At 52.5% G+C, this 23,379-nt stretch overlaps 1 protein-coding gene across 4 annotated transcripts in view; it reads right to left on the bottom strand.

Moving 5' to 3' along the window:
• COL22A1 (collagen type XXII alpha 1 chain) overlaps nt 1–23,379 on the bottom strand; it is a 261,534-nt gene that overhangs the window by 72,856 nt on the left and 165,299 nt on the right. For all 4 annotated transcript variants that reach the window (XM_079902136.1, XM_079902139.1, XM_079902138.1 and 1 more), the window contains 9 exons: nt 20,657–20,698; nt 17,920–17,952; nt 14,958–15,011; nt 14,631–14,684; nt 13,807–13,860; nt 11,980–12,033; nt 10,344–10,397; nt 7,617–7,721; nt 6,813–6,857 (listed from right to left, as the gene is read on the bottom strand). In XM_079902136.1, the coding sequence (XP_079758262.1) occupies nt 6,813–6,857; nt 7,617–7,721; nt 10,344–10,397; nt 11,980–12,033; nt 13,807–13,860; nt 14,631–14,684; nt 14,958–15,011; nt 17,920–17,952; nt 20,657–20,698 (495 nt within the window). The remainder of the gene's footprint in view (nt 1–6,812; nt 6,858–7,616; nt 7,722–10,343; nt 10,398–11,979; nt 12,034–13,806; nt 13,861–14,630; nt 14,685–14,957; nt 15,012–17,919; nt 17,953–20,656; nt 20,699–23,379) is intronic.

Below are 23,379 nucleotides of genomic sequence, written 5' to 3'. Positions count from 1 at the left end.
GCTGCTGTTCTCAGGTGCCTGTCATTCTGGACGTTGATCGGAAGAGTAGAGGGGAAGGAAAGAAGAAAAGGGAAGAAGTTCTGCTTTGCCACTTGCTGTAGAAGGATGCTGAGACAGTCATGCCTTCTTCTGCATAATTTCAAAATCCTCCCCGTCTGAGAACAAGGGCTTATCCTAACTGAGATGGCAGCCAAAGCCGACTTGCATTGACACAGGCTATTTACAGTCTTTACACATCTCGTTTTGCGTGGATACTTACATGTTTCTGTTACATCAATGTTAACGATGAGGAAAGCTGCCCCCCACACCACGGTAAACGCAATGTATGTTGCTTGCAAATTATTACCTTTCTAAATTCCAAAATAAATTCAATCCGAAGCACACAGGGCCCCCAGGCTTTTGTGTAAGAAACTGTGCACCTCTGTTAGGTCAGCAGACGGCAGCCAAGCCTGACACTGAAACGGGGGGTGACCCCGCTGGAAGCACTTAGCATCTCCAGGATGAGTTAACTCGAATGACAGACGGAAACAGCCTTAGGAGGTCATTACGAAGAGCCGATGAGATAACGTGCAGCACATTTATTTCAGGTAGAACCTGGCGTTGCTAGGCAACACTGCTTTATTAAGGTTTATGTGTTTAAGCATTAAGGGAAAACCCTATTAATCATCAGCTTAGCCTGTAACTACCATCTCAATTGGAAAACTGTACATTTTGGACCTTTAAGAAAAGTCACGCTTCAAGATGGTTTGTTTTTCTTGCAGTATGACTGTTCCTTGGATGAGCAGATAAGTTATATACTCGTTCAACTAATGTTGGTTGTTTATTCATTGCAAACCGCAGTCCAGACTCCAAGACCAAAGAGGACTCGATCATGAGCCCCTTTTCAATACTCCGTGTTAAATTCAGAAGAGAAATCGAAACAGGGCTTGTGAAGTTCTCACAAAAGAGATGAACCACAATCCAAACCTCTCACTAAACTCTGGTAACACTGTCTCTTTCCCTCCTCCCTCCAGGTGGACGGTGGCGACGTGTCCTGAGAGCTGCGGCATCCCTCTGTCCCGCACTCGCTTCTGTAAACAGTCCCCAAGAAATCCTCTTCAGAGCCCCAGATGGTGCCTTCTGTTTCTTTAGAATAATATGATATGGCTGATTCTGGGAAGTACAAGGTGCCTGGGACTGCCAGGAGATCTGATTTGTGTGCCTGGGGAAGGTGGGAAGTCAAGAAATAAGGCAAATGTGGGAAAAGGGTAATGAACTACGAATGAACATGATCAGTGCCGCGTCCCTCACCAGCACATTGTGACAGCGAGAGGATGAGGCAGAAGACGTCAAACTGGCCGTCAGGTGATGACAAGTCCAGTCTTAGGACTGAAACCGAGCTCCCCTAAAATCCAGTTCCCCTGTGAGTTGATGGCCAACCTCTCTATCCCAAACTTTATTCCCGTTCTTGCCCTGCCCCTGTTTCTCTCAGGACTGAAGAGTATCAAAGAAAAGGCGGGACTGAACCTGAACAGGACCCTGTACCTTCCCCGGTACAACCCCCTCCAGGTCGTGTCCTCACTTCTTTGGCCTTCACTGAGTTCCAAAGAGCAGACTCAAGCAGTTACCAATTAGGGAAGAGAGAGGAAGCAGACACAATGGGCCAGCGGTTAAGCGAGAAAAGTTATGGTCACCCGCACAACAGCTGAGCGATAAAACAGCCTCAGGACCCCTAGTTCCTCCTCAAGGGATATACGTAACCATCTGACACGTACCTTCGAGCTGGTCTGCAGAAATGAAGATGCCCACCCACCAGAGGATGCTGACCACAAGCATGTAGACCCCAGACCGGCTGGAACCACAAGGCTGATGACTGAGATTCCCAAACATCACCCTGTCACCTCACCACCAGCCAATGAGAGAAATGTCCGCGAGCTGATCACACACCCTACGACCCTCACCTTCCCGTTGCTTTTAAACCCTTGTCTGAAAGCCATCAGGGGTTCAGGTCTCACCAGCCGCCCATCCTCTTTGCTTGGCCCAGCAACAAACACTACTTTCCTTCGCCACAACCCGGTGTCTGTAGAGAGGCTTTGCTGCAAATCAGGCAAATGCACCCGAGCTCCGTTCCTAACAGAACAATGTCAACCTGGTCCTGTGACTTTGCATAAATGCCATAACCTCTCTGGCACCTTAAGACCCTCATCAATTAGGAAAAAAAAGAACATTCTACCAAATTCCCATGTATCTTCCGTAGACTCATTTACAAGGTAAGAAACCACGTAACATCAAGTATTATATAATTATATTTTATCAGCCGAATCAGAAGACAGAAAATAAACTAAGCACACAAAAATGTCAGAAATATCCATGTTGTTTTGCACCCCAGTTTCTCTTCACAGTGGTTAATGTAGTCTTCTTCCTATTACTTTGTCTTATCGTGGCTTCCCCCTTCTTCCCAAGGCTCTATTTCATGCGCAGCACAAAACCCTAACCACTGAAAGCTAAATCACACCAACGGTGGCATCTGAATTTTTCCATGCGGTCTGTTCACACCCCTGCTTCTTGCACCAGCTGTTCCCCTCGTGGGGATGTTGTCTGATCCAGGTTCTAAGCTTCCAAACACTTCCCCACCAATTAAGACTCAGCCCAATCATTCCATCTCCATAAACCCACCTCCGCCTGCCCTCCTCTCTGCCTTCCGGAAGGTATTCGAATACATCTTCATTAATCTTAACACACTGCCCTCCCATTTTGTCTGTCTGACCCTCTGACTCCTGTGTGTCTTAAAAGAAGAAGAAAACTATCCATTCATTCCTTTAACCATTAATCCAACAAATATTTGTAAAGTACCAAAAATGAGTCAGACCCTATGTTGGGTACAATCTCTACACGCTTTCGCATCCACAATGCCCAGTGTAGGGCCTGGAATAGCCCTTTAATAGCAAATTCCTGAATGCCCGAATGAATGAACCTCTCATCACTCACATTTTGTCAGGTACTAAATTTTGCTTTTGACCAAAATCAACTTTTTACCCAGGAGGGAACATGATGAAAGACCTCTCCCAGCCCAGCCCAGAATCTGAGTCACACTGATTGATCTCTGCTGCAGGGTAGCCAGGCCTGGCCCTGGTATGTTTATGGCCCTTTGTGATGCTAACATTTACCCCAAGCAACTACACATCACAGCTTAATGGACTGAAACTTTGAGAAAGTGGCTTCAAGAAAAGGGCAAAAGACCTTAAAGCTCGGTCAGCAAAAGCAAGGCGGCTCCTGATCGAGAAAAAAGGGGTGTGTGAGCTGTAATCTGTAATACTGACTGGAGTATCTGTTTTGGCTGCAAAACATTCTGGGCCAGTTCAACACTGTCCAGGGAAGAGATGTGTGCAGTCATGGAAGGAGAATGACATTTACTGAACATTTATGTGCTGTGAGATCACTTATCCACAGGAGCCCTTTGGGGGTTAACTATGCTTTACTCCTTTATACAGAAAAGGAAGAGAGTCTGTGAAAGAACAGGCCACTTGCCCTTAAGTCATCTGTCTCGCAAGTAGCTAAGCTGGGATCCTAACCCAGTTCTGTGTGAAGGCAAAGTCTGTTCATTTGGCTAGAAATAAGTCCACCCAAGAGAAGGAAAGGCATCTTTAAGAGTCTTCCTGCAGTTGTAAGCAATTAGGAAGGGCTGAGCAGGTGCCCAGGAAAACCCTTATACACTATAGCACCCACCCTGAAATCCCCAGGGGTTTTCAGTCAGCACCAGGAACGAGGGACAGCGCCTGGGCAAGGCACACTGCTGAACGCTCCCTCCCTCCCTCTCTCTCTCTCTCTCTCTCTCTCTCTCTCTCTGTGTCCCCTTCCTCCCTCCTGGTCCCCCCCGTGGGACCCCCATTCTACAACTAAAGACCTGAATTCCAATTTACCTTCCCAGCTTACTAGGGAAACCTTCATTCTAAACTACATTCTAACTTACAAATATATATTATACAATATTAACACTGAAAGGGTCATCTGTTTACACATCTCACATTTGAAATAGGAGGATGTGTTTGGCCAAAGGGACAGCACGACTTACCGTGGGTCCCATGGAGTTGAAACTGGCTGGTCAACTGGACCCCAGGGCAAGGCCCGCTGCACTCCTCACACCCCGGGGTCTCAGCCTTCCCCTCTACTCCTCACTGCTGCCTCTCCCACTTCCACTTGGGCTCTCCAGCAACTTGCCTACAGGTTCCCCACCTTCGTGCTGCAACCGTGAAGCAGACTCCACAGGGCGATCTAATGATAAGAGTCACTAACATCTACAGAGCATGTACCTGTGACAAGCAGAGGTAGACAACTATTTTTATTTGCATTATATCATTTTTCCCCAAACTGCCTGGGAGAAAGATTTCATCAACCTCAGAAATATCACAGAGAAAAGGACCTTTTAAGCCATCTTCCCCATCTCCCATTTCTGGTGCCCTTTCCGGTGCCCTTGCCTTCCTTCCAGGTCCTGAAGGTCCTCCTCTAGGGGGGAAATTGAGAGCACAGGAGCGCTGCCAGTCAGACACTGGGCTCACAGCATCACAGCGGAACCTTGGAGACACGCCTTCAGTTGGCTGTTAATTCATAGGGCTTCCAGAATCTGGTCCTGCTTCCTGCTCCTGTCCACACACTCCCACTGTTCCAGGCACAAGGAACTATCTTACACGCCCTCAAATTCAGGCAAAGTTGTTTCCAATTGTTTTCTTCTTCAGAAACTGGGGAGTTGCCAAATATTTGCTCAGATCACTCAAAGAACTCTCTCGTTTTTTCCCCTTTGATCATGAACTACAAAATCACTATTAGGGGAATGCACGTTAGCCTACTATGACCTCAATCAGTGCAAGCTTAGTACAATTACAGAGGTCACCTGCCTAAATAGCAGAAAAAATCATGAAGCAAGAAAGTTGAACGTAGACACAGCAGTTATTCTTGAGGCCTCAAATTCCATGTCCTGGTTATTATTGTAAACAAGCCTTTTACATATAATAAATACAACATACTCTGCGGTTATGTTCCTCAGATCCCAAAGACACCACTATAGAATAAAAGGAATAAAAAGAAAACAATGGGTATCTGGGCCTTGAGATAAAAATTCCAGCAAGAGCAGCATGTACGGGTTCCCACTGTGTTACATCTTCAATAATTTGACTGGGACGGATGGTGACCTGATCTGGGAAAGTGCTAGTTGACTCAGAAAGCGGGTCTAGGGATGACGGGCCATGACACCAAAGGCACATAAAAAGAATTTTTAAAACTGTTTTCATAAATATATGTAAGTGGATAAAAATATCATAATTATACAGTAATTCTTTAAGTTATGTGATTTTGAATATATGTTAAACTAAAGCAAAAAATAAACATTCTAATGTCTATCGTTGACTATGTCACACACATTCTTTTTGTACATAAATTCTAAACTTTACTGCATTTTATTTAATTTTTTACTTATTAAATTTTATTTAACTATTTACAGATCCACTTAGCCAAAAAACATGGAACGCTTCACGAATTTGTGTCATCCTTGCACAGGGGCCACGCTAACCTTCTCTGTATCGTCCCAGTTTTAGTATCTGTGCTGCCGAGGCGAGCCTTGTCACACGCATTCTTAAGTTCATACGTCTGAGCTGGTCAGATGATGGTTCATTGGCTGCAGGTGCATTTACAGCAACGCTCTACTCTGAATACATTCTATCTCACGCTCCCACGGCCTTCTCCCACATTAGGACCCTGCAGAGAACTCCTTCCTCACCTTCCCCTTCCAATGGCTACATGCACTTTAAAATCAGGAGAAACATCACCTCCTCCAAGAAGCCTTCCACAGTCAAACGAGGTTGGGTCGGGAGGCTCCTCTGAGCTCACTTGTGCCTCAGCCTCCCTCTAACCCAGCACTTGTGAGTCTGCTTCTCCCCCAGCTCCTGAGCTGTCAGAGGGCTGGGAACACGTGACACCCACCCCTGTCACCCCACAGCCCACCTCCAGGTCTGACACACGGCAGAGGCTCAGTGGATATGCAATGGATGAAATAAGAAGTGTATTGTTAATGGATGCATTTGACTCAATGAATGACTGCTTCGCTGTGAAAATAACTCCAGGAAAACTTCCCTAGTCACTCAGGAAGGTTCCCTTAAGAACACTCCCTGAGGGGTGAAGTCATGTCTTCTGCGCTGTGGCTGCAGGTGCACTGAACAAGAGACGCCTGCTGTTTGCCAAAGCGTCTGCCTTCCCTCCCAGGGCCCAGCTAGAGGACGACCGCTCCTCCCCCGTAGTGTCAGGAGTTTGGTGGAAATGAGTGATCACCTCCAGGCCTGGCCCACAAAATCCTTCCACAAGATCCTCTACCGTCTCTTCCCTCATTTGCCACCGCATACGGAGGTTCTGGGAGACACTGAAGTCCCAGAGGAAGGGATGGCACTGGACCGGAGGAACGTGGGTCCCTGGACGGCCAGGTAGACGAGGACTCCTCACCCACCACAGCTCCCATCACGCTGTGAATGAGGAATAAGCTTTTCCTGTGCTAATCATCTGAAATTTGGGGATCGTCTGTGTCCCCAATTAAACTAATAATACAAGATAGACCCGTTGCTTTGCTGGCTGAAAGCATCTTTTGCAACTTGATTTCACTGCAAACATTTATTAAGCAACAATTACGTGGCAACTACTCTAATGTCACAGTTCAGAGTCACAGAGCCTTTAGTTAAGTGGAAAGTGATGAACATGCAAGTAAACTGAGGTGACCAGAGATGCTGACAATTAACTTTTGTTTGGCCCCTAAGTGCAACCCATGGCATTCACAGTTCGCTAGATAAACCTACCTTAGTTCCTAGAGGTCCAGGTGATCCAGGTGGTCCACGAAGTCCCTGGGAGAATGAATGGCACAAACATAACCATGGGACCATGAGTGAGCACTTACCCATCTACCCTGTGCCGCGGGGGGCCACAGGTGGATGGGACTCTCATCGTGACCTGTTTTGTACAGAGGAAAGGTCCCTGTGTCCTCATGTAGTGCTAAGGGCTGAAAGCCACTGAGATTTCGGGGTTCTTCATTACTGCAGCAAAATTTACTAATACATCTCACTTCGTGTCTGTGACACTCTAACACGTTTGTAAGTCCCCATGCACACAACGCTCTCATGCGTTTCCACATACGGTTTACCTGTCTGGACCACCCTCTCTGTGCTGTTTTGCCTAAAAAGTAATTTCTTCCAACTTTCACATTTCGCACAGATGCCACTTCCTGTGCAAGGTTTCCCCAGACTTACACAGACCAGGAAGCCCTTCTCCAGGATGTGCACTCCAGGACTGCCTGAGCTACGGTTATGTTTGCCTGGCTGTCTCATGAGCATCTCAACAGCACAGGCGCTCACCCATCTCCGTGTCCCCAGCGTCCGGCCTGGAGCCTGGCACGCGGCCAGCAGTCCACAGGGGACTCTGCTGCACTGGCCTGAAGTGGACGGGAGCAAGACGCTTCCCCCACCCAAGACCCCTTTCCCAGTCCACCTGCTTTCACTGGCTATGATTCCGCTTCTGCAAAGCTTGACCAGTGAGCCTTTTCTTTTTTTCTCTTCTAATTCCAGCCTGATCGTCATGGGCACAGAAACCCTGGACCCGACACTTACCGGTTCTCCATCTTTCCCTCTTCCGGGTGGCCCCGGGAGCCCAGGGGCACCAGGATTGCCCCTGGGGCCACCTGGCCCTGGGCTTCCTGCTTCTCCCATTGCTCCCTGGAAGGAAAAGTGGACAGTGTCCAGGATCAGTGACATGCAGAGAGTAAGCTTTTCAGTGGTGAACCAACCTGAAGGGGGTTGGTGGGCTTCCTGGTGATGCCCTGCTTCAGAAAGCCCACCCCTTCTGAGGGCATAGAAAGATGGGTTGTATAATGTGCCCCCCAAAATTCATATGCTGAAGCCCTAACCCCAGTATCTCAATTTAGAAATAGAGTCTTTGCAGATGTAATTAGTTAAGATGCAGTCATACTAGGGTAGCATGGACCCTAATCCAGTATGAACTGGTGTCCTCACGAGAAGGGGACATTTGGACACAGACATGTGGAGAGGGAAGTCAACGTGAAGATGCGGGGAGAAGAGAGCCATCAGGCCCCAAGGAGAGGGGCCTTGAAGAGATCCTTCCCTCACAGCCCCCAGGAAGAGCTAACCCTGCTGACACCTTGATTGAGGACTTCCTGACACGGTGAGAATGGTGAGACGGTAAGTTTCTGTTGTTTAAGGCACCCAGTTTGCGATACGCTGTTCCAGCGGCCTTAGCAAACTATACAACGTGGAACATGGGAACAGGAAGGATGCTAGTCGTCTTCTAGTCCAACTTTCCTCCCACTGCAGGAAACCATCACGTGTGCCTCTTCCAGGCAGTCCTCCCATTTCTGTTTGGACTCCTATGAGAGCAGGGAGCTCACCACCTTCTCAGGCTGTTCATCCCTTTATTGGGCAGTTCCATTACATAGTGTGCCTTTATATTCAGCCAACCCTCTCTGAAATCTTCCAGATGTTTGGCATTCAACCTTGGAGCTCTACAGACGAAATCCAATCCCTTTTCACATGACAGACTTTCAGTGATGTGAACACAGCCCGGGGCTCCAAAGTGGGGAGAGACAGACAACCAGGATCTAATGAGGGAGCTGGGCTTGGAGTTTGCTCACCCTTTCTGACCACAAAGCCAGGAGCCCCGAAGCAGCCCTGGTTGTGGAACGCTGCGGGGTAACCAAGTGAGAGGCAGGAACTCCCTTTCCCAGGCAGGGCTCTCTCGGGCCTAGGCTGCAATCTGACCGCCTCCGACATTTGATGCAGAGGTGAGGTGAGGTACGATGTCCCAAGGAGGGGCAAAGCAAGGCATGGAGAGGACCTGTCTCCAGGCCCAGGGCGGGATCAGCTTCCACAAGCCTCAGGCCAGCCACTGGACACATCCTGCTGTCCGGGATTTTTACCACTTTGCAGAGCACCGGAGGGAAGTGCCCTTCCAAATGCAGCCCTGGGTCTTGGACCTCAGCCCAGGCTCCTGCTCAGACAAGCAGAAGTGTTTGGCTCCCCCTTGAGGCTGAATGAGCCAACAGTTCACAGCTTTTCTCATCGTTGCTCAACTGGTCCTCAAAAACCTCTTCTAACCCTCTTCTAAGCTCCTCCTAAGTGGTTAGTGCCCCACTTACGTCCCCGAATAGAGCCTAATCCTTCAGACATGGTGTAATCTAGGAAAACCCGATGGGCCAGGTTGTTTTCCCTCGCTTAAGGATATTTTCCACAGGTTGGCGGATCATTTTTCTCTGCAGTAAATCATTTTCCTCTCTGAAGTACGTGTTTTAAAACTGAGCCTTCCCACCAAAGTGTAAAATTTTGTTATTTATCCTTGTTGCATTTTGCCAAAATAGAAAAGATAAAATGATCACTCCTTTCAAAGGTCTCAGGCGAAGTGGACGTGAAGGGATTTGCATCAAGTTCAGACACTGCAGTGCCGGGAGGGGCCCTCTGCGGAGGAGGCATCGGGCGCCGTGGAGACGCCGAGACACCCGTTCCTGGAGGCGAAGCCTCACGTGGTGGCTCGAGACAGCGACCCGAACCGCCGTCAGCCCCCATCACCGGCTCTCTGCCGCGCCCTCTGACACATCAGTGCTTCAGTTCCTCCTTGCCACCTGTGCTCAGTGTCTCCATTTTACACACGAGAACATGCAGGTGTCAGAGGGTGCCTGCAGTCCGGGCTTCTCAGCTCCGGCGCTGCTGACATTCGGGACGGGCGCTCTGTGTTGAGAAGGGGGTGCCGTCCTGCGACAGTTTAGCAGAATCCCTGGTCTCCACCCACTAGATGCCAGTAGAAGTCAGGAGTACCCCTCCGAGACGCTTCCTAGAACGCGAGCTCGGGAAACGTGGCGTGGGATTGCGGAAGTCCACGGACCTCCCTCTCTGCCCCCGGGGTGTTGGCGTTTTGGGGGGACACCGTGTCTCTCTTCTTCCTAATAAACAAAGCTCTTTCTTACAACTCAGGAAGGTTTAACTGTGCACACAAAGGTGTGGGAGGGCGAAGTTGGTGCGCTGAACTGAGAGAAAATGGACTTAAGAGTCAGACTGACCAGCTCTGTGGTTCACTAGCTACAGGACGTAGGAGAGCTGAATTAATCTCTCAGAGCCTCGGTCCCCACCTCTGTCAAATGGGGATCCACCTACCCTACGGGTCCGCTGTGAGGGTTAAACAAGACGACTGCAGGGCCCCTCCCACCCTTCTGTTCAGAAGCCCTTCGGACCCTGGGTCCTAAACCAGGTCTGGGCAGAGCGGGCTCCTCCTTCCCTGCTTGAGAAGCTGAGAACAGCTGCTGTGTGCAGAGAGATCACACTGCACCTTACCTTCTCGCCGCGCTCCCCATCTTTCCCAGGGGGGCCTCTGGTGCCCGGGGGGCCCTGAAGAAAGAGGGGTTATTGACAAGGTGAAGTTCAAGAGTGCTGCCGCCCCCAGAGAAGGGCGATCAGCCCCTTTCAGTTAATGATTACAGCTCTGTCCCCACTCATCCCCCCCACCCCGGCTTAAATTCCTCGCCGCCACCTCCCCCAGCCTGCCTCAGCTGCTCCTCCCCTGGTCTGTCACTCAACCTGGAACACGAGACCTCTAACCACGCAGGCATGTGTTTCCTGGTGCCCTGCCCACCCTGGGCTGCAGCTCTCAGAGGGGACCTCGGGGAGGATGAGGGTGACCTAAGAACACGGCCTTGGCATCATTGACCTGCTCCACCTGTGTCTTCAGAGTCCCCCAGAGGTTGAGTTTTTGAGACAAGGCTCAGGTGCAGGTGTTCCACGGAAGCACCAGCAGGGACATGAGAAAGGAGGACAGGCAGGGAGTGACACGTTCGTGTAACTGGAGCTCGGTCCCGCTGGGGGCTCTGGGGGCCAACGCAGGACACACACTCAGAGTGGCTCCCCCAGGAGTGGAGAAGCTGGGCCGTTTATACACCCATCAGCCAGGGATGGCTCTGCTGGTGGGTGGTGCTCCTGGCCACGTGTCACGTGGCTGCACAGTGAGGTCTCTAAAGCCATAGGAAACCCTCAGACAGAGGAATGCAGCGTTGGCTCCTGGAAGTCTGTGGCTGGCACTGCAGTGGGGAGGGTGACATGGCACAGGCGAGGGTCCAGCAGTGTCCACGGCAACCACTAACCACATGACTCAGTCTCCCTGTGCCTCAGTCTCCCCCTGCATAAGATGCGGGCAATACTAATATCCGCCTCCCAGGGTCCCGCGGAGTCAATGAACGAACTCGTGCAAAGCCCTTACAACAGTGCCTGGCCCACATATATGCCCACATTTGTCCTCTGAACGGCTATGATTATTAACAGAAAGGCTGGTGACTGAACAGGACTGGTCTCAATCTATTTCAGGAGCACAATTCTCGGTTACCCTTGACTAGATGCCATTGGGTGTTTCATTGCACACGTTACAGCTGCAATCAACGTTCAGGTGGACCTTAAAGCTGGGGTCCTTAAAGCAGACCCCTGGGGCCCCCACGGGGGAAGCTGTCTCCCTAAGTCAAGTGCAGCAGGAGGTTAAGGGTGAACCTTTCATCTTGAAGATGAAAAAGCGGAGGTCTCCAGGAGCCCCTCACGGAGGCCCGACAGCCGGTTAGTGGCAGAGCTGTGGCCAGAACCTGGGCAGCCCAAAAGTCAGGGCCTCTTCCACTTCTGTAGGTTCATTTTGTTTCTTCCAAGGCAAACTCTGATGCTGATTCCAACATCAGTGATGCTCACAGCTTTCTGCAGTTACCATAGCTTCATTTACCACCCAGAGACCTCACGAGTTACCGAGAACCTCAGGTTGGTAACTTTCTAGGTGACTTCGTCGGGACATCAAGTTCTTCCATCTGTGAAATGGGAGTAAGGATGCCTACACCCCTGAGTTTTGTGGAGGATAAATGAGTTAACTCAGGAGATGGGCACTGTGGGGCCACAACCAGTGTTGGTGTCCCTGCCCTCTCCCCTTACCCCGATTACTCACCGCACTTCCTGGGGGGCCACTGGAACCAGGGGGACCTACAGGTCCAGGAGCGCCCTATTAAGAGACAAAAGAAGGTTAGAAAGGCCCAAGGTATTGACTATAAGCAGCTCCCCCAGTTTCCCTCCAAACCTGCCTTCTATTCAATTCTCCCTGATTTGCTGGAAACGTTTCTAACCTGAAACTCCCTCCACAGATAAGACGAACCTCCCGTCCGGGTGCACCCCAACTCGCCAAGCCTGAAAAGAGTGGGATTCCAGCACAGAGGTGGGAGACAGGAGAACAGAAGCAGCCTAGGACCTTCCTTAAGACCACAGCACATAGGCGGCAGAGGTGGAATGTGTGCTGGGCAGGGCGGGCAGAAAGGAAGGCCAGATCCAAACATGCACGTGTCTCGGGTGGGGTTTGGCCTCTATCCTCAGAGCCTGGGGGAAAGAAAACCTCCAAAACGGGACAAACTCTGCAGACCTGCGTTGCAGAGAAATATGCTGCGGGATAACGCAGGTCGACCGTAAGGGCATGAGCAAGCCTCGGGGACCAGAGAGAGGACACGAGAGGCAGCCGTGGGCTGGACGGGAAGAGGCATCCCTGGAAACGGTGCCGGGAGGAACGACCCGGGCTTGGTGACCAACCGCTGGTGAAGGGCCGAGGGGGAGTTCACGGTGGGGATGGTGGCAGAAGCCTGAGCGGGCCTCAGCAGCACTGCTCTCGCCCTGGCTCCCTCTGAAGATGCCGGGGCTGCTCCGGCACTGACGGGGGAAAGCTTGCGTGTGCGTGCGCGTGCGTATGCGTGCGCGTGCGTGTGTGCGTGCGTGTGCGTACCTGTGTTGGATCTGACTGGCGAATCAGGGCATGCTTCCTGGAGGAGGTGGATTTGAACACTGGTGGCTGGACGAGTGTATGACGGGAGAGGTGGATGAGGACATTCCAGATGGGTCACCGCCAGGGAGACGGGGACGCAGGGGACTCCCAGTACTGGGGCCTCCCCGCGCTTCTCCTGCCGCCCGCGCCCCTGCGCTCGGCTTCCCTCTCCCGCAGGCTGCGCTCGGGCGGGTCTCTCTCTGGGAGCACGGAGGAGCTGACCGCGAGCCCCTTCTCTGCGACGTCCACGCCGCCCAGCTCCCGGGGCTGACCCGTTCCCACTAAGTCACATGCACGGTGGGCTGGGCCGTGCGAGCAGACTGCAGCCGGGTACGTGGGGCCTGCAGTCCTGCCTGCCTGGCACTGCTGCTGCTCTAATGCCACCGCCCCTCCCGGAAGTCCCCGCGGGAGTCTGTCAGCTCCCTGGAGAAGCCTGGGCTCGGGGCTCCGCTCCGGTAGACGCAACGCTAGTCAGAGCTCAGGGGCACGAGTGCCGACCCACGGAGATGGTGGGCCAGGAGCAGCGAGCGCGTGAGGGTACCCGTGTGCTTGTCTTCCTGGAGTTGCCAGAACTGCATTTATATGTGTGCACGTCCTTATACGGGTGTACATACGTGTGTGCGCATCACGGTGCGTGTGCATCTCGGTTTCCAAACGTGTGGATGTGCACGTGGGCGTGCTTCTCAGAGGGACAAACCCGTCTGCGTGTGTCCACGTGTGCGCCACCCATGTGTGTGCGGGAGACTCCTTTCGGGGCTGGCATGTGGACGAAGCCCTGAGATGCTGGGAACGTGGCAGAGGCCGGCACGTCTCTGGTCCTGGCTGCTCAGGAGGCTCCGGCCCCGGCCAGCCCTCTAGCGTGGACGGCGCTTTCCCGGCCCCCTCCCCACACTCTGCCCAGAGCTGGGAGCCCGGGCAGGGGCAGGTGCTTGGCCCAGAACCCCTCCTGTGGGACCCGGGAGGACTCACGGGGTTCCCAGCTGCTCCGGGCGGCCCCTGCGCGCCTTCCTGTCCCTTGGCACCCTGCACGGGAAACAAAACGGGGAGGTGAGAAGCCACAGGCAACGCCGTCCTCGGCCCCATGCGGGGACGTCAGGGCACCTTCGTCATCAGAATTAGGTGATCCGAACTGAAGGACAGAGATCACGGCTCCTGGCCTCCGCTATCGTACTCCGTCTTCCCCACCCCCGGGACAGCAGCACCCACCCTTTATCTTGACGTGAACAATATTCAGAGGGACAGCCTGGCCCGGGGCACACAGCCAGCCGGCGGCCCGTGGCCTCTGAGCCCAGACAGGCCGCTCCCACGGAACTCTCAGAGAACACCAACGACTGCCCAACAAAGAGCCAGTTACGAAGCCAAAACTGAGGGAAATGCGATCCAGACGCGAACACACACTAGGCGTCACGTAAACTGCAGCTGCCAGTCGGGGCTGGGAGGGAGGAGGGCACCTCCCGCCGCTGAAAAGCCTCGGGGAGCCCTGGTCCCCAGCACGGCCGCGGCTGCACAGAGTCGGGGAGGGAGTGCGTGGCGGGAGGCCAGCTCACCGACACCGACACCTCAGCGACAAAGCAGCGACATCCTGGGCCCCAGAGGCGGGGCCCGCCCCTGGGGGCTGCCCTTTGGGGCGCTTTGTGAGGTCCTCTCTGCCCCAGGGCACTGGACTCACAGTCCCGGCAATGCCCCCTGGTGGACACTCCAGGAATGCCAGGTGAGAGGGGCCAGCGAGGGATGGAGGCGCTGGCGGGGCTTTCGGGTCTAGGAGCCAACAGGTGGACAGAGAGTTTTCTTACCGGTGGTCCAATGGGTCCCCGAGGCCCCAGTTCTCCAGGATGACCCTGTGATCCCTGAAATGAAACAACCTATCAATGGACTAGGTCACACCCCTGCTCCGGGCAGATGGGGGAGGTATGGACACGTGCAATGGGCATAATTTGAGATCCACGGAGGGGGCGTCCTTGGACCCCTAAGGGAGGAGGAAGGGGCCACATTCAGTTCAGGGAGCTCCTGTGTGCAGTTCAGAGCTGCAGCCGCTCAGCCCTCAGACGTCCCGTCTAACCAGCCGCCCAGAGTGAGGGGCGAGGGGCAGGGGCACAGGGCGCAGAGCCCAGGGCACTCACCGCTTCCCCAGGCGCGCCGGGATTGCCCTTCTCTCCTTTGGGCCCTTGTTCTCCCTGTCGGTGGGGAAGCAGAGTACAGCAGACATGCTCAGCCCACCCTCAGGTCAGGCCGCACGGACCTGCCTGTCCTGCACACGCCCCTTCGTTGGAGGAGAAGCCAGCACCGCCAGCCACTGCCCTTTGCAGGTTCCACGCCGCTTTCTACTCACGCGTGGGCAGATTTTGGAGACCTTGCCCCCGAGGCTCCTGCCTGCCCTCCCCCAAGCTCATCACTGGTCCCCGAGTTAGTGTCTGCACGGCCCTGGGCTGGGGGCGTCACTCCCTCTGCACCAGCTGTTGAGTGGAATCTGCACAGTACACCTCGGAGAGCCTGGATTAAATGAGGTTGCTCTTGCAAGCTCATTCCTTCTAGAATCTCCATTTCCCACCAGCTCGGAAGAACGCACTCTGGCTCCGGTCACCAGACAACAATACCCTTATTTCTAGCATGGTTTCCTCCTAGAAAAGTTCCCGTGGGGGGCTGGGGGATTTGCAAAATTCTTTTGTCTGGTCCACAATCACTGGAGATACAATCTGCAGAGATGAAAGGGCTTACGGGATGCACTCGGGTGACGCACAGGGAAGGAGCCTGCACACGCTTTCTGCCAGCTGGGGGAAGGAACAGTGGGTGGCAGGAAGCGGGCTCAGGAACCAGGAGTGGGCAGGCCAGGACAGAGGAGAGACCCTGGGGACTCACAGGCAAGATGCTCAAGGCATTTCTACCCAGGGCCTGAGAGCCGGGAGGCAGAGTCTGCACTGCAGGGGTGCACACTCGGTGCCCATCAGTAGCTGCTGAATGCTGAATGCGGGAGCGTCGTTCTCCCCCAAATGCCCCCTTGGCGATGTCAGCCCAGCCAAATCCCCTCTCTGGGCTCAGCAGACGCAGGGCCCTGGCTGGGCGTCTGGGAATCCTTTGCAGGCTGAGGGGGTGGAGTCAGGCCGCCTTCCCGAGGCGGCTGCTTCTAAACCAGTTACAAAGCCTCACTTAAGTTCTTAACCAGTGTCTCCAAGCCTGAGGCTGCCTGGCCCTCCCTCCTCCAGCTAAGGAATGGGCTCCCTTCTCCTCTCTGACATCTCCAGACCTGCTCACCATCTCACAGCCCCTGCTCTGCTCTCCGCAAACGGCCATCACCCTGCTACCTCGAGGCCTCCCCGCTGGGGTCCCTGACATCCCCAGAAGGTTTCTCAACCCTGGAGTGGCAGGAAGAGGGGCTCTCCTTCCAGCCCTCCTCCCCCTTTTTATTCCCCTTCTTAATCATGCTGCAAACTTTCCGGCCCCTCCAAATTTCGCGGCCCCTCCCCGTGTGCAGGGGCTGGAAGGCACACAGCTGGGAGCAAGGAGAAATCAAACAGAAGAACATCTTTCAGAACCATCAATACAACACGGTTACCATGGCAATGAGGCAGCCCCAGAGGGATTCATGCAACAATCCACAATGAATCTTTTTTTTTTTTTTTTTATGGACACAGGCTCCTTGCTTTGCATCTGAAAGTGACTTCCTGGTTTCTGCACAGCTCCGACCCTGCAGGAAGGTGGTACCACTGCGATTCAAAGAGGAGGCTGGGCAGACCTCCGCTCTCTCTCAGTCCCTTCCCATGGGAGCACCTTGGAAATCATCTTTTATGGAGCAATTCCTTTAAGCAGAGGCTGGATGTGCAGGTCTGCCTCAAGATCTGGGGACTCAGGGTGGGCGTGAGGGAGGGAGACCCAGAGGCATCGGGTAGGTGCGTGTGGTCCTGGAAGAGGAAGACGGTGGGGCTCGGCCAGGGCCTCGTGGCTGACAACCAAGTCTCAATTGCTAAGTCCAGGAAGGCCTTTTGCAAGGAGCTTCACTCCTCCGAGCCACGGGCCATCCCTGGGCACAGGGGCGGTCACAGCGATGCCTGCATTGCACCTGCCGCGTTCGAGGCTCTGCCGCCTTGTCCCTTTGAGCCCTTCCTCTGAGAGAGGAGAGGACCCAGCCTGCTCCCCCCGCACCTCCCAGCACTTCTGCAGCCGCACTGCCCCGTGACGGCCCTCTCGCCCTTGCTTCCTCCTACGAAGCAGCTCAAAATCATCCTCCCACTTCCGCAGTGATTCCGGCACCGACTCAGCCTCTCTCTCTCTACTCTGTTCTTTTCCATCAGATACAGGGTCCTTTTGAGCTTCTTAAGTCACAGCTACTTAAGCGTGGAAACAGGTGGATCCTCCACACAAGCCCCTCCGCCGCCGCGCGTGGTGCAGCCTGTCAAGTCCTAACAGCGGGAGAACCACGTCCCTGAGAGCAAAGGAGCCACAGGAGGCCGTTTGCTGACCTCAGGGCAGGCAGAGCCCCTGAATGCGCTTATTTCCACAGGGGCTGCTCGTGGAGAGAGGAGGGAAAGGCTCCTGGAGGCTGCAGCCATGGCGAGCATCCTTTTCGGTCAAGCGTCTTCATCTTCACAAGAAGCCACAGCTGTCCCCCCACCAGCCACCCTCCACGCAGGCTGGGTCCCCTCCGGCCTCCGAACTGCCCCTCTCAACCTGTCCCTTCGAGGCCCTCCAGGCCCGGGGCCCCTCACTGCAGACACCCACTGAACTGCCTGCTCTGCCCTTTGGTCTTCTGCCAGCCCACATGACTCTGTCCTGCTCGGAACCACCAGCCACTCTCTGTGTAGTGAGGAGGTAACTTTACCCAAAGAGAGGGCTGGCCTTCGCCCTTGGCTACTGGCAGGCAGCCTCCAGGCCCCTGGAACCTCCTGTCCGACCCTGGAGCTGGTTCCTCGCAGGGTCTGTCCCCACTGGCTGCCAGGACAAGGTCGGGAAGCCCAGATGCCTGGCAGCGACTGGGACGCAGGGGCTGAGAGTTAGGACACAGCCCGGGTCCAGCTCCCAGAGCCCCCGGGGACATCGCGAGCCAGGCTGGGGGACACCATGCAGCCCCAAGGAGCCGCTGCTACTTACCGGCATCCCTGGGTGCGGCGTGAACGGGGACGTCTGAAAAGGAAACCAGAAATGAGAAGGACGTGAATTGACGTTAAGAATCTGCCTCTGACAGATTTACCGAGTAAAAGAATACAGCCCCGAGGGCTCCTTTAACGATGACGCGTTTTGACAGTTAGGATCCCGTGCTCCTTTCAAGTCCCTGAGCAGGTATTAAATCGGGAAGCACAGTGGTTAGCTGTGGGAACGCTGGAGTCCCGCAGCCTGAGCTCAAAGCCTGTCACCTCCACCTTAAACTGTGTGACCTCGGACACCTGCCAGCTTCTCTGCTCTCATCGGTGAAATGGGATGACACAGTCTCCTCTCAGGGTATGGCGGGGCCGAAACGGAAGAATCCACGTGAGTAATCAGAGCTGTGCCTGGACCGCTGGACCCCTCCACCACCAGCGGCTGCTGGCAACGACGCAGGTGACAAGGAAGCCAGGCTGCGGGACTCAGCTCTGGGCCCAGGGAGCCCAGCTGATGCAAACTCTCTGTCCCAGCAGCTGAGGACCCCATGGACTGGCCCCCGCATGGCCGTCCCTCTGCGTTGCATGAATACTTCCCAGGCAGCCTGCTTCCTCCCATCTCAAAGCTCCCGCACCCGCCGCTCCCCTGGCCTGGAACGCGCTTCCCTTCTCCTTTACCTGACTGACCAAGCCCACCCTTCAGAGCTCGTGTTTGAATGTCCTGTCTTCAGAGATCTCCCTCCCCCTGCACCACTCAAATATAAATGAGGCCCCCTTGCTATGCACCTGCTCTTTGCCGCCACAGCATTTACTATGATTTGCAGGATCCGTGTGTCTGGGCCGTCACGTGACTAGAGTGTACCTCCCTGACGAGGCTCTGCCAATGTCTGGCTCACAGCAGGTGCTCAAATATAAGTGAGCGGACAAAAGGACGTCGTGGATTCTAGTCCAAAAACGCAATGAATTCAACAAGGAGGGAAAAAAGGGGATTTCCTACACCGTGCCCTCCATCTCTCCAAACCCCAGTCTCGTCCCCAAAAGAAAACACTGTTTTTCAGTTTAGCATATTTTAGACCCATTTGTATCTATTTCCAATTGCAATTATGAATGTATAGGAATGCGTAACTTTGCACGAGAGTTATACAAATAAGAACAGCAAGCATTATTTATGGCTGTTGATATGTGTTAACTCATCTATTCCTCACAGTAAAAGAAGCAGTTTTATCTGTTTTTGCCCTGCTTTTATACGTAAGAAGATTGAAGGTCAGAGAAAGAAACTTCTTAATGAAGTTCACACAGCCAGTGAATGCTGGACATCACGCAGGTGGGCTGCGGAGTCCGTGTTAGCCTGCACACACGCCGTAATTCATAAATTAGTTTTGCTACTTAACTTTTCTGGAATATTGGCATCTATTTAAAGCCATATGCGTAGTGCACGTGTGTGTGTTTAATTTTTATGAAGTAGGATTCCATGATACACATATTCCGTGGTTTAGTTAATTCTTTGCTTCTGGTCATGTAGGTTGCCTGTGATTTTTCATGATAAGCAACAGCACAATGTAAATCCTTGTACGTGATTTTTTAAATACACACAGTGCAAATAATTCTTCGGGCTAGATGCCTAGGAATGGAGTCTCTAATCTGATGGTTAGACAGACACTTTACGATCTGTTAATACCAAGTAACCTCTCAAATAAGCGTTACCACTATGCCTCCCACCAAAAGGCGGTGTTCATTCCCTGCAAACTTGCCTACGTTAAATATTACCAGTCTTAAACAACAATGTTACACGGCCAGTTCTGACTCTAAATTTGACTCTGAAATACTTGCTGTGTCTCATTCTGAGGGGCCTGTGTGTGGGGAGAAAACAGTGGTGGCATCGTGATGTAACACAGAGAAGACCACGGAGGGCCCATCTTAGTCACACTGCAGATGGGGTTTCTGGGTGTTCAGGCTCTCTCATCTCCTGCCCTCCACATGAGGCAGTCCCCTGTTGTAGCTACTAAATGACCAATCCCTACGTGCCCCGCCATGGCCAGCATCGTGGCCACGTTCACCTCCCCCAAAATCATCCGATCAAAGCACAGAATATCAAGGCAGGGAAGAAACATTCACATAAAAAAAAAATGCAAACTATATTCACATATTTATATAGCCTTCGTTTTTTTTTTTAAATTTAGTATTTATTATGTACCAGAAACTGTGCACTGTAGCTTGTATTATTTCAGTGAATTTTCACTACAAATGCACAAGATAGCTATAGGTATAACATTTTTTCTTAACAGACGAGAAGACCAAGTCTTTTTGACGTTAAATAACGTGTCTAAGACCGCAGTGCTGGTGAATGGCACAGCCAGGATTCAAACCCACTTTTATCCTGGCTCCAAAGCCCACGCTGTTACTACTCACCCCGAGCTCACAACGCCCACCTTCAGACACGCGAAGGGTAGAAGCGCGAGTCGTGGCTGTGTATCTGTGCTGTAGTCTTACCCTGGACAAACGGCTTCTCGTCTCTGGACCTCTGTTTCCCCATAGGCAAGAGGTGGGTATGTCCGCTCAGCGTCTAGCCAGTGTTCTAATAAACAGTAACCGTGCTTGCTGACGAAAATCAATCAGTAAGCACAAGGTGGTTCCTAGTGAAGCTTACGCAGTTTTGGATTACAGGACCTGACAGCCTCCCTTAAAAAGATACTTATAACTAAGTGGTATGTGTGCAGAAGGAGAAAGGGTTAGAAGCAGAGTTAACTTACAGTTCCAGGTAATCCCGGGGGGCCTGCTGGACCCGTTTCACCCTAGATGAAGAAATGGAAAATAAATTACCACTAACCCTCTGCCAGCTCTGCCTGTCCCGGGATACCTTTCCCAAGACAACAGAATCCCCCACCCCACATCTACCTGATAGGTAGATAGATTCCAAATTATAAAATACTGCAGACACATCAGAACTTTATTTTGAGAAGTGTCTATGCTGGTGTGTGTAGCTGTAGATCGTCTATATCACTAAGTACTATTCCATGGTGCACATGGAAATAAAGTGATCCATGATCCAACTTTTTTTTAAAGTATAAAATACTTCTTTTTTATTTACACCTTTAACAGATAACCAATTGTTTAAAGCAAAAACAGTAACAATGTACTATAGGTGTTAGAACACAGGTAGAAGTAAATGTATGACAACAATGGCACAAAAGCTAAAAGGGAGAAATGAAGATATACTGTTATATGGTTCGTACATTTATACATGAAGTGGTATACTAGCACTTAGAGATTTAGTTGTGGTAAGTTAAAGACGTCTACTAGAAACTTCAAAGCAATCACTAAAATAAAACAAAGGAGAGACAGAACTAATTAACCAACGAAGGTAATAAAATGGACACGATCCACCTCCCTGTTGATGACATTTACGTGATTTCCCACCTGCTGCAGCCATAGTGTGGTGCCGCCAACCTCCCCACGCTGTGCACCGGAGCCCAAGGGCTTGAGCGCCCTTAGGAACTCCCCTGGGCCCTGCCCCACCCTCTTCGAAGGGGACAGGCTCTTCTCAGGGGCCTGACGGGTGACTATGACATTCCTGTAAACAGCACAGGCTTGGGAGTTGAATCACCTGAGCTTGAAACCTAACTCTACCATCTTATATATGCTATTCTACTTCCGTCAGCTCGTCTTCCTCTGCGCAAAATAATGACAATAGTACGTCCAGCTCCCAGCATCATCTGGGGGCTGAGTGAGATCGTCAGCGAGGGCCCACTGAGGAGAAAATTGTTACTACATTTGCCCCGAGGAAAAGAGGTCACTGGCTACTCCACCAGGAGGTGCGGTCCCCAAAGCCCGTCATCCCATGTGAGCCACGATGGTGTCAGGACATGGACGTTGAGGCCCAGGTGTGTTCCGAGCAGCCCAGGGTCAGGCCTGTTGCGGGCCTGGGTCCACTCATGGTTATTAGCGGACAAATGAATGAATAAAGTTGGCTTAGAGAGAGGAAAGGCTGCTCTTAGTAACAATAATATGATAATAAAATGTAGTTACACAGTCTTCTATGATTATTTCTATGGTTATATAGGATTTAGCCGCAGGTACGACTTACTTTTCTACAGACATTAACGCCTCTAGTCTCCGTCTAAATGCCTGTAACAGAGGTGCTTCCGTGTTCCCATTCCACGGAAGCTACCACGCTCACTCACCTGCCCAAAGTCACACAGCCAGCAAATGGCTCAGGCTGGCTTTAAACTCAGAATCCAAGTCCTGAGCTACTCACTGTGCAGCATTTCCCTGACTAAAGTTCCAGAAGCTTCAGAGAGAAGAACCCTTTCTCAGCGCTATTTGCATTATCCGAGTTTACCCGATTCTCTTGACACTGTCGACCTCGTGCTCCAAAACCAATCTCATCCAAACCAATTTACCCTCCATTAAAACGTCCAAATGACCAAAGCTGAGCGTGTCCCAGTGGAACGTATGAATAGACATAAACAAGAAGAGGGTTGGAGAGCGGCTCTAACCCCGAGAGCCTCAAGGCCACCTTTCTGGAAAAGCCCCTCCCCCCGCCCCCAGGGCTGCGGGGTGAAGGAAGGGCCAGTGGGCCACAGCCCAGGCAGCTCTCTGACTCAGAGGAAGATGCTTGGCTGGAGAAGGGTCTTTGAGTTTTGCAGTTAATGTGACCGGCCTCGGTTCCCATCCCAGCTTCTCCGTAGTTTAACTCTCTGAGCGCTAGCTGACACAGACGCAGTATCACCCTACTTTCCAAGATGCCCTGGGGACAAAATTCTCACAATGGCTGGTGGGGAGAAAGTGGACCAGAGAACTGAGGCAGGGGTGCTCAAGGCACAGTCAGAAGGGGGCAGTGTTGCCTGAATGTCTTATTTTAGGTTTTTTATTTTGACCAGAATTGTCTGTTATTACATATTTCTCTAGGGGAAAAGAAAAGCAGGCCAGATTCTTCGGAAGCTTGAATGTGATTCTGCTGTGGCCCTGGCAACTCTGCCAAAGCAATAACACGGGCTTAATGGTCTCGCTGAGTCCTCTGCATTCTGGAAATGAGTTTCTCAAATAAAAACTGCTTTCTGAAAAGTCCAGGAGAGCAGCAGGCCTGAATGGCTCACCCACCAAAGCTCTTTCCATTCCAGGATCTCTATTTATAGACCGCAGGTCTGTCCAGAACAAAGCCCTCAGCCTTCAGCCCGAGAGAGGGGGACGGGAGTTGAGAAAGGTCGAGGGCAGGACCCTGGAGGGGACGAGCGTGCAAACATGGGAGAACAAGGTGACAGCACCGTGCCGGACAGGGGCACCAGGGCCCCTCAGGGGTGTGGCCGCTCCTCAGGTTCCCCTCGGGCCAGGCTGGTGTGAGGTGAGGACCTGGTCAGAGCCAGGACGCTGGGCCCAGACTGAGGTCGGGTCTTGGCTCCACCACCCTCCATTCACGCAGCCCTGGGAAAGCGGCTTGGCCTTTCTGTGCCTCCGTTTCCTCCTTTATAAACTG

The sequence above is a fragment of the Stenella coeruleoalba genome (assembly GCF_951394435.1).
Source record: "Stenella coeruleoalba genome assembly, chromosome: 17".
Lineage (NCBI taxonomy): Eukaryota > Metazoa > Chordata > Mammalia > Artiodactyla > Delphinidae > Stenella > Stenella coeruleoalba.
This window is presented reverse-complemented; position numbering and strand designations above follow the sequence as displayed.